General features: G+C 40.8%; 1 protein-coding gene across 2 annotated transcripts in view; it reads right to left on the reverse strand.

Annotated features, from left to right (window-relative positions):
* Nucleotides 1-633: 633 nt before the first annotated feature.
* Nucleotides 634-10863, reverse strand: part of LOC145435040 (beta-1,4-galactosyltransferase 2-like) — a 389801-nt gene continuing 379571 nt past the window's right edge. For both annotated transcript variants that reach the window (XM_080312322.1, XM_080312330.1), the window contains 5 exons: nt 8345-8518; nt 6655-6778; nt 5389-5501; nt 2142-2225; nt 634-976 (listed from right to left, as the gene is read on the reverse strand). In XM_080312322.1, the coding sequence (XP_080168448.1) occupies nt 874-976; nt 2142-2225; nt 5389-5501; nt 6655-6778; nt 8345-8518 (598 nt within the window). In that variant the 3' untranslated portion in view covers nt 634-873. The remainder of the gene's footprint in view (nt 977-2141; nt 2226-5388; nt 5502-6654; nt 6779-8344; nt 8519-10863) is intronic.

Here is a 10863-nt window from a genome sequence, read left to right on the forward strand (position 1 = left end):
GAACATTATGTTGCGCGTTGTTCACAAAACTCATTTCAACCATTGATAAACAATGATGGCGTCACAAATGCATCCAGCACGACCAGTATGACGTGAAATAACCCTTTCACTAAATTTTGGAGGTTACCAGTATCGGTTCACAATACGTTTTATGTCGCAGTTATAGGCGATTGTCTCGCCTACTAGTGTGGCTGTGTGTCTTGTGTAATCAGACAAGCAAATAACTGCTCTGTGATGACATACAAGTTAATAGGAAATACAGCAATAGTTCTGGGTAGTGGGGAATGAAGCTTGGACTAAATCTGAAGTGGGGACTGAAGGAAAAAAGGTTGGAAACCACTTCTATAGTTTGACGTAGGCCTAGTATCAGTATTAGTTTATTAATATTTTTATCATGTCAAAACACCACAAGACTGCAATACCAAGAAAAGATTGGTGTCGAAACGACTTGGAGTAGTCTTTGAGATCAGACACCTACATTGGCCTAGCAATCAAGTAGTGGGGGGATTGCGGAAGACTGTGACCGCTGGTCACATTATCATGCCAGACCGGAAACTGGTTGCGGGCCGTATGTTGCCCGCCCTGTACTACTCGGCCGGTATAGACCAGTCACACGATTACCAATTCTTCACATGCACTGTCTTCCTCGAGTTTTATTGCAAAATATGGCTTATAAATAGTAAAAAATGCATATATTCAACAACAAATGTTCCCTAAATCCGTTGATGGATCATTAATGGCGCTTCTCCGATGGATAACAAAACGGTTTCGTCTCCTTCGACCTCCACACAGCGATGCGGCAGTTGCATCGGACATGTATTTCGCGGAGTACCAAAGACGTTGATCTTTGCATTGGCGCCAAGCACTCATGATTCATTGCTGATGCCCGACATTTATACGGACTTTAACGAAAGTAGAGTACATCTGAACCTCTTCAATTTCAGTGTTCAAACTAGTTAGCCCATCCACGTCCAACCTGTCAAGCAAACGTGTGTGTTATATATCAGTGTTGGGATGACCCGAGTCATGACTTGACCCGAGTCAGACTCGAGGAACCTTTTTCGTATGGCTTGACTTGACTCGAGTCACTTTGCAAAAATGACTTGACTTGACTTGACTAGACGTATCAGAAATGTGGATTCACTCGCGACTCGGAGCAAAATATTCGAGTCAATTTCAAGTCATCAAGTGATCGGTGTCGAATAAATAGCTGTTGCATACGTTCAGATTGTTCGCGAAACGCTGGTATAGCCTATGATAACAACCATTGATTCAATGATCGTGCGTTTGACTAGGCCCTCCATTGTGTTTTCAAAAATAAATTGACCGTACGCGAAGTGATCGGAGCTTACAGCTTACGTTATCAACAAGTAGTAAATTAATCTAATAGCAAAATATATATGTCTGCTCTACAGACTGGTTATTGTCCTGTGTTCACACGTTAACCAAATCACTTTGATTTATATAATTATGTTATATTGCTAGTCATCCATCGGCGCAGGCGGCTGAAATTGCATCTCATGGATGTGTAGGTCGATAGTTTAGGTATGGCATCATATCAATTTGTTTCTACTATCGGACGTTTTGTATTATTTTGAATTTTGGATGATAATTCAACACTGAGGCTATACAGTTACTGGCGTAGTTTAGCAGTTCTACGTATGTGTGAGCTGTACAACGTCTTTTCGCATGTATACTAAACTCTATGGTCATTCCTCGATTCAAAATAAATGCCCACTCAATCTGTATTTCAAGCAACAAGCAAAATGCAATGACGTAATCATGTCTCGTACTTCATAAGGGCAAAACGACTTGAATTGTGACTTGACTCATGACTTGATTTGACTCGAGTAACCTTTGAAAAGAGATTGAAAATAGAAAATAGATTACTTGCATAGTTTAGCAGTTCTACGTACGTGTGAGCTGAACAACGTCTTTTTGCATGTACACTAAAATGACCGTTCCTCGATTCAAAATAAATGCCCATTCAATCTGTATTTCAAGCAACAAGCAAAATGATATGACGTAATCATGTCCCGTACTTCATAAGGGCAACACGACTTGAATTGTGACTTGACTCGTGACTTGAACCTAACCTTGACCCTAATATACTTTGATATACCGTAACTATTACAACGTACGCTTCTGTGGACTTTTTCAACGCTTGAATCCTTCCGCTGTTACGTGGATTCAACTTGTCGACTCCGTGCGTGATCATCGTGAATCTAAAAAGGTACGAGGAAAAGTAGGTAGAGTCTCGAAATGAGAAACTTCCGTGATACTTATCTGAGCTCAAATACAAACAACGAATATATTTTGTATCATGGCAAGAGTGAAATCTTAAAACGGTGGCGATTCAAAATGAGGGATGATCGCGGGTCAGTAACGACGTACGACAGTCAGAGTATACGCGATTGTTTTAGTACTTGCAGTAGGCCTACTTACTGAAGCTGTTATATATGACTACACGTTCACCTTCATTGCCATTTTTTAGGCAAAACTATTTGATTTCACGCTTCATATTTCGTGAAGTAAAAAAGACGCGTAGGTAGGATTACCACATTTTAAGATCCGGAAGAGAAGACACTTTTTACAAATCAAAAAACTTATAAAATCGGACGAGGTAACGGGTAATGTGAAAATTTTTACTAGGAATACTGTTGTTGAGTAAAAAATAAATCTCTTTCCGGCTCGACTTCCGTGAGACCCACTCTAACATATTACAGTTGAGTGGCCACAAGAAAATTGGTCATTTTTCAAAATCGACTCCCGGTAGACCCGCTCTAACGTCACTTTTTTGCCATCCTCGCCGTCGCTGCATTTGCAGTTTTCGCGTCATTTATACCGTCGTTTAGTTGTACCTTTGCAATCGCCTCTCTGTCCAAGCTGTAAAGGATGACGGATTGCCAAAAAAGTAGGATATTTGGACGTCCTCGGAGGACATTCTCGATTTCTTGAAAGAGTAGGACTAATCCTCTTAAAGGAGTAAGTTTGGTAACCTTATCATGGGATATCTTGTTGTCACTGTCACTGGTGAAACTGTCATAAAAACTGAACAGCTGACTAAAAAATTAACATATTATTTTGAAATAAACCTATTCGCAGTGTCTTTTGTCATTTTGCGTTGGTCGCGAAGATTCACACCGCAATTCTGAAAGTAGTCATGCCAGATCAACCGATTAACACCAGAACAAACAAGTGGCTTTTTTGACGCATTTACAATTTTGAAGAGCTGGCATTCAGTCAAATCCTGCTCTTTTCGGCTGAAACTTCTTGAAACTTCCTTCTTATCTATGATTTTCATAACTCGCCTAGTACAAATAAAAAAAAAAGTTAAACATAGAACTACCTAGAACTATCTAGTGGCTTTTTGATGCATTGCAGTTTTTCTATCGCAAGGCATCGCAGTTTCATATTCTTGACTCTGGTTAGGTATCTGCCAAAAGCAGGAAAGTCATTTGTACCAACAGAACTTTGTTATTATCGGCTTTTTCTAACTCTGTTAGCAACAACATCACTTGCAATAGAAGGCAGACTATCTTCCTCTTTCCGAGTCACCAAGTCTGTGCAATATTATATTTCCGAAGCTCACCGTGTTACAGGACATGACAATTAAAATGTACCATGGGACCAAGCCGACATTTGTATTGGTCATGCTAAAATACTAGAATTGTACAAGGGTGAAGGGCCTTTGCTCTAGTCTACGAGATGGATCCTCGGGGGGGGGGGGGTGGATCTACTAAATTGAATGCATTTGAGAACTAGGATCATGATTGCATTATGTGTAGTCAGACCCTCTCGAAGAACAGGTTTATGATAGTCATGAACTTTCTATTGACATAAAGAGTGAAAAAAAAAAGGTAGACTCGATAAAGATAATTTTGTTTTCATTTATTACATGGTCAAAATGATAGAAAATAATTGGGGTAAAATTTTAGATGGCGGATGCTGCTGTTACCAAGTATTTGTACAAGTACGTCTCATATTTAGGCAAGGATAAGACGACACCTCTTCTATAATCTATACATTGTCCAAGCATAGTCACGTAAAGAGTCTGATGTAATCCATATTGAAATAATGTTACGTGAATGTGGCTGTATACTCTGGGTGAAGAAAAATAAGTCCCAGTTGACACTATTGTCAAAAGCTGCTTGAAACTACCTGGCCCAGAAGGAAAAAAAGCAGCTTCATGTAGCCACACTTTTCCACAAAACTAATATCTCGTCGAAAAGCGTAATGGCAAAATGCCAGTGTAGAGATCGAAGCTGTCTGCATATATATTGAGCCAACTTCAACTGGAGGTCACTATTTCCTTCAGACACGACACCAACACGAAAAAAGTGACGGTTAAATGTTATAAGGGGATATTATTGACCAGGTTGTGAGGCAGTATTCTATAAGGGTACTAGCAACTAGCAAGTCGATGATGGTCCACGCATGTTTTCTTAGAATGTGATTGATCTATTACCTGCCGAAAGGCCGATACTATAAAAATATGAAAATCGAGGATTAGTCGCGAGATTGCATTATGCAAATCTTAGCCGATGAGCTTTTTGATATGTAAGCAAGAACCAAGCATGGTGATGTGGCTAAAGCGGATCTGGAACCCATTCCAAATTTGAAGAACGTTCTCAAATACCCAATGCGCACCAGAACAACCCTGATATGTTACATCAAAAAATAACGGCGAAGTGTTGAACTAAAGTCTGTCTACAATATTGCAAGCAGCTGTGAGCGCAATGAACAATGGTTTCTGATGCCGTTTATAGACCTTTGTGCCATCTCCCGTGGATGCATTTAATCGGAAAATATTCAACATGTGTCAAACAAGCCATTTGGTAGTTCTAGGTAGTTCGAAGTTCCTGTCGTTCTGGTGGCTATAGGCATCTATTCACCAAACCTGACACTACTTACTTGACTGATATTTGGAATTTCATTTCATACCTCCTATCGAAATGCTTTGACGTGTCTAGGAAATCATGACTTTTACTGTAGTTGAGCAGAAATTTAGGGCGTGACTTGCGCTTCTATACTGAAGCACTAATGCTGATTATTTTGACCTCCGCTGTTCAACATCCATTCGAATGCGATTTGGAAATTGTAAATCTTTCAAATTTCTATGTTCAAGAGCCAATTGAATTCCATTTTCGCAAGTAGTATGAGTCTAAATCTGTTAGTCCTCAGTCCTCGTCCAATCCAAAGTCAATACTCCTATCACGCTACGCAACATTGAGTACGTGCTAGGGCGGAGCATGGACCGGAGCCGGATTAGATATCCGGCTGGACTTTTTCAGTTTCAGCCGGAGCCGGATAAGTACTTTTCCTGATACGGCCGGAGCCGGATCGGAGTCGGACTAGAGAATTTGTCGATCCGCTCCGCACTAGTACCTGCCCAACTCCGGATTCGGTCGAGAGATCCTTAACCCTTTCTTCTTGATACGTTCGTTCAAGGCGTCGTCCTCACCGCCCCAGCCCCAGAAGTTATTTGGAAATCCATTGACCTAAAATGGAACATCTTTGTTAAAGTAACTATCACAATTATGTTTAATCCAGTCGATCACTTAGCCTGGGGAAACGGGCGATTTTGGCTGCTCCATCATATACGGTTTGTATACTTTGACGTCATAAGCGCCACTGACGTCGTACTGACATATTGGTGTAATACTCAAATAGGCATTTACTCTATTTTCCTAACTAAACGAGGTGTATATATTGAGAACTTCCGATTCTGTTTTATGTTTTGTTAACCAAACTACATACTTTCCGAGCTTTGTATTCTGTAAAGTCGTATGAAGTTTTGAGATATGTCTCCGTAAGGTTTTGGAGTGCAATATGCGTACATTACTGATTGAATTAGTCCGCGCATTCCGGTAACTGAATATATTTTCCAACATGGCACAAATCTGTGGTCTCATTAGTGGTCATGCGTTAGTAGTGATCGGTTGGTGCCATGAACCCTGCAATTTTGGAGTTATCAACGTTACGTCGGCTACCTAAAGTACGCGACGTCTCCAGAAAATTTAGTTTTTCGAAACTACTACTTGAATAATTTCAAAAGTTCACTTCATATTTCCACTTGGAGTACTATTTTTAATCGGTACGGTTCATTATTATATAATTGATTCACGTTGGCTACGCTCACCCTCATTATGTAGTGCTGTGAGTAAGTAATCCGTTGACAGTTGCGTTGTAGTATTTGACCTGTTCGAACTGTGTATTTCATTTGTCCTACGCTACAGAATAAGTATAAAGGCTATCTCTAGGTCAGAACACTGCATATCCATCAGAAATAGATACTGCTAGTTGTAAATGAGTATATGGATTACCGCAGTTACTTTTACTCCATCGTCGCGTACCACTTTTACCAAGTCTGATTAGTGCGCACTGCGCCACTCCATTGTTTAATTATTCTTCAATTTTCATTCAAGCTACAGATACACTACCATCATCACGATATCTGCTACTGTAGCGATACATAGGCTACTCACGGGCACATCCGCCACATGCCGCCATTGACACATAAAATATTGACAATTGCTACTGTATCGATACATACTCACCGGCATATCTGCCACATGCCGTCATTGCCACATAAAGTATTGACAAACTGCCCTGTTCGGGGTTTTTGTACAACAATAACAGCACTGGTCCTACCTTTTCGTATTGGTCCGAGGTCATTGCAAGCACTCCGCCCACAGTCATACCACAGCAGAGGGGGTCGTATTCAAATTTGCTGACGGACGTTGACAAGTGATCGACGATATCTCCCTTTGAGCATCTATGTTGGCAAAATACTACATATATCCATAAAATGCAAATACCTACAAGCGATATTTGGCAGTGAAAATACAGTGATGAGTCTCAATATGCACAACACATGGCTTTGCCCTATGCAGGGTTGTAACGACTCGAGTCATGACTCGACTAAAGTCCGACTCGAGTCACGATTTTCTGGTGACTCGACTTGACTCGAGTCATTTTTTCAAATGCGTAAAACGACTCGTCTAGAGTCTCCTAATTGCCACGCCCAGTTTCACACCCTCACGGTACATTTTCTAAAACTGACGTTTGTTGAAATTGAACTGACTTTGGTTGGGTATCATTTAACGGCGATCACCACTAGATTACCGCGAAGACTTGGCGTAGCTAGCTGTTTTGAGAATGGCCAACTTCGAAAACTCCGCGATTCTGTGCTACGTCCGAGCATGTATCATCTCAGATACATACGATACGATAGTCTCAGTTATCTATGCTCCTAATTTCTAGAGCAGGTTATTGATCTCTCGACACAAGAATGGAACTCGCGGAAACAATTTTATATTGATCGCGCGAAACGTATGTAGATTCTACATTGTATAATTTTAATATGTCGCCATAAAACCGCGCATTGTCTAACGCTTATGAGTGTACTGCTGGAGTGTTATCCGAGAGCTTATATTATCTGCGAACATACGTAGTCCTAAATATACATAAAATCATGCATAGTTGATTCACTCAAATTTACGCTGCTAAAACTTCATCACTCACGTCAACGCAATGGCCGTTTAAGATGAAGCGTCATACAGTGCAAACTCATTTTAATTGCCAATAGCCTTCTGATACGAACATATATTTCTGTTTAGAGTTGTTTTGTTAGGGTTTGTGCAAGTAACATCACTTGTAGCAGTAAGGTCGATCAGTATGACAGGTGACATTGCAATGTTTTCAAAAATCCCATTTTCTCCTGTGATATATATAGATGACCCGTATTCAAGAATACCTTCAAGATGAGCTGCTATATAGCAATGACTGAGGCTTGACGTTATATGTTCATTGAAAAATCTGTTTCTTTATTTGGGTTCCATTGACACATATGTTGCGATCATACTAAAAGGTGTCATTGGAAGCCCGTTACTATTACATTCACCTCCACCAATCTTTGTGCAAATAGATTTTCGGCATTCGATCATATAGCAAGATCAAGTATTAAAAAACGTAGCTGCAGCTGCACAATTCACTTTGAGACAATATATAAGTCCAACCAATTTCTACATAATTGTATAATATTATTATCAACAAAAGTCACTTTGTTGTTGTTGTCATTCATAATTAGCCTAGAGTTAATATTTTCACAGGAAATACGGCGGTTGTACGATAGTTGGGCTAAATTTAAACAAAAAGTTTGGGGTCCGTGAGGGTCTAAAGGAGGTCGGCGGAGACAAAAAGGTGAGAAACACTGCACTAATTCATATGGAGATAATACCCCAATGCGTAGTGCACCGCACCCCATGGTAGAAATATGTTTATTACACCTTTAACACACCTATTAATATACAGCGTACATGCGTGGAAAAACGGGCACTACCTGTATAGCAGGTTATCGCTCTCCACTAGCATGTCAACGTCGTGGAATATAAAGCAGTCGAAGGTGACATTGACTTTGTTTCCGACCGCACGCGCGTGCTTGAATCCCGAGTTCATGATGCGCCCTTTGTTGAAGGTGTCGTTTCCAATCTGCTCCACGACGAAGATGCTGAACCTACAAGATAATGTAGAATATCATCACAGCTGATACTGTAAGTGAGATTTCACAGGAAAGGAAAACCTTCACGACATATTCTTATCGTAGCGTTTGGTTTGATAAAACGGGATCCTCTGCTACATAGCGAGGGGCTACTTATTTAGGATTTTTCTCAAAAGGGCCACTGTGCTCTAGATATGATGTGGAGTCATTTTCGTGATAAAAGCTTGAAACATGTATTGGCAGCAAAGCAACAATCCATGTCAGAAAGCCCTCATATTGAAAGTACAGATTCATCAGTGTTGCCTTACACTGAAGTACTTTTGTTGCCAAAATATTGTTCACCTTTTCATCATCAAGTTGGGAGCACCTGATTTTTAGAGCGCAGCGCTTCTTTGAAAACTAACGTCAATTATGCCAATGGACAGTGGTAATGGGATAATGGAGCGTGTCTGCCAAAGTAGCTGGGGAGTTATCCGACTTTAACGAATGGGAAAATGCGATTCTTTTGACTACCACCCCCGGGTCATGCTTGCTAATAGCTTCGGTATCCTACACACACTTTCCGGTAATATCAATCGGATAGTAGAGCAACTAGCACCGTACGGTTTGGTTGTATAATATCCGCAAACATCTGTTTGGAAGTTATTCAAATACTTCTCAGATTCTATTCAAATATTATATTGTTTTCAAGCAGCAGGTGTGGTATTCTCATATCCCGCATCCATAACATTTGACATCAGTCGAATATAGCAACACTATAAGGGCGGAGGTCGTAAAGTTAAAAACTATTAATCGTGGCGAATTTAAGTTGGACGAGATTTCAGGTTAGGATTATCCCGTGTCGTTGGTGAAACTTTTAATCCAGCTAAGTAGGATGCCACAATTACCAGATGTTAATCAGGCGATTAGCATTCTCCCGGAGGAGCTAACTTTATGATACCGCCAGGCGCCCCGGATCATTATGGACGCCTACCTTCGCCACCAACATCAAAAGCTTTTCGGAAAACGTCGATGCAATTGCACAATCTAGCAGGTATTTAAACCAGGGCTTTAGAGCCGGAGCCGGAGCCCGGAGCCGGAGCCCCGGAGCCGTGCATTTTTACCGGAGCTGGAGCCGGAGCCGGAGCTCTATATAAAATTCAGCCGGAGCCGGAGCCGGAGCTGGAGCCAGTTATTTGAGGGGTAGCTCCGGCTCCGACGTTTTTCATAAGATGCTATTATATATGCAACAACAATTTCTGCTGAGTACACCGAATTCAACAGCAGGCCTTCGCGAAATTAAGAATCTTTTTCTCTTTGGCGCTACATTTTTCGACTAACCATGTTCCTGGGGGTTTAACAGCAGAGCATCAGTCGTATGTTCAATGTTCAATTTTCATACATGAGTGCCGAACCTCGGTATGCGACATATGCCTGTGAATATTGTGGGGTATTCGGCATACCCGCAATTTCATCATCAGCGCAACCTTGTTGGCCAATTGTATACGGTTCCAAAATCATGATCACTATGCATTACGCGAAATGGGAGAGATGATAAAAACGTGATTTCGTTGCACATGTCGATATGACGAGCACGAGCCGAGAAATTCCGTCTCATCATTGCTATGAATCGGATAAGCAAATACTCGTTTTTTCGTGATAGTTCTTTAGTCGGGCCACGAAAGTGGACAGTGTTATTGCGAGTATGCAATTATGCATGCTAATTGCAATTCATTACTGCGCATCATTGTCATTCACTCCAGTAAGGATTTTCGAGCTTAAATAGGGGATGGCAGAAGATTAGGCCAAAACCCCATTGTATTCTATGTTGGAGACAAGCTACTGATTTAATACGCGATTTCCAATTTGTAATCATCTGTTTCGTAAACTTGTAAATGTGCAATGTGCATACTGCATAGTTTAATTCGTTATGGGCATGGCGCAATGTGCATGGCACAGTGTTTATTCCGATTATTCGATTCATTTCAACGGGAAAATATTATTCCGATAAATTTGATCGACACCGGATGGACTGGTTACGAGTGCACCAATATCGAACGTCAAACCATTGGCCATTTGGTACAAATCGAATTTCTATTGATCACGTCGTTATATCCGGCCTTTTTGCCCTTACTACAGTTACAGTTGAATAATAATCGCACATTTAAAGATTGAATTGAGCTGTATGGCCTAATGGTAATGAGTACAGTGCCAGTGTTAAATCGCTGCATCAGAATTTTAATGCTGTGGCACGGAGTAAAGTGCTTTTTTAGTTTATTGTAATGTACGACGATTTACTAAAAATGTGACTGGACCCTGTATCTGCCAATGCGTCGAAACTGATATTTTATTCCAGTCATCAACATCCCAAGTGCCGCGGC

The sequence above is a fragment of the Botryllus schlosseri genome, chromosome 1 (assembly GCF_051294905.1).
Source record: "Botryllus schlosseri isolate E-star chromosome 1, Bs_hap1, whole genome shotgun sequence".
NCBI lineage: Eukaryota > Metazoa > Chordata > Ascidiacea > Stolidobranchia > Styelidae > Botryllus > Botryllus schlosseri.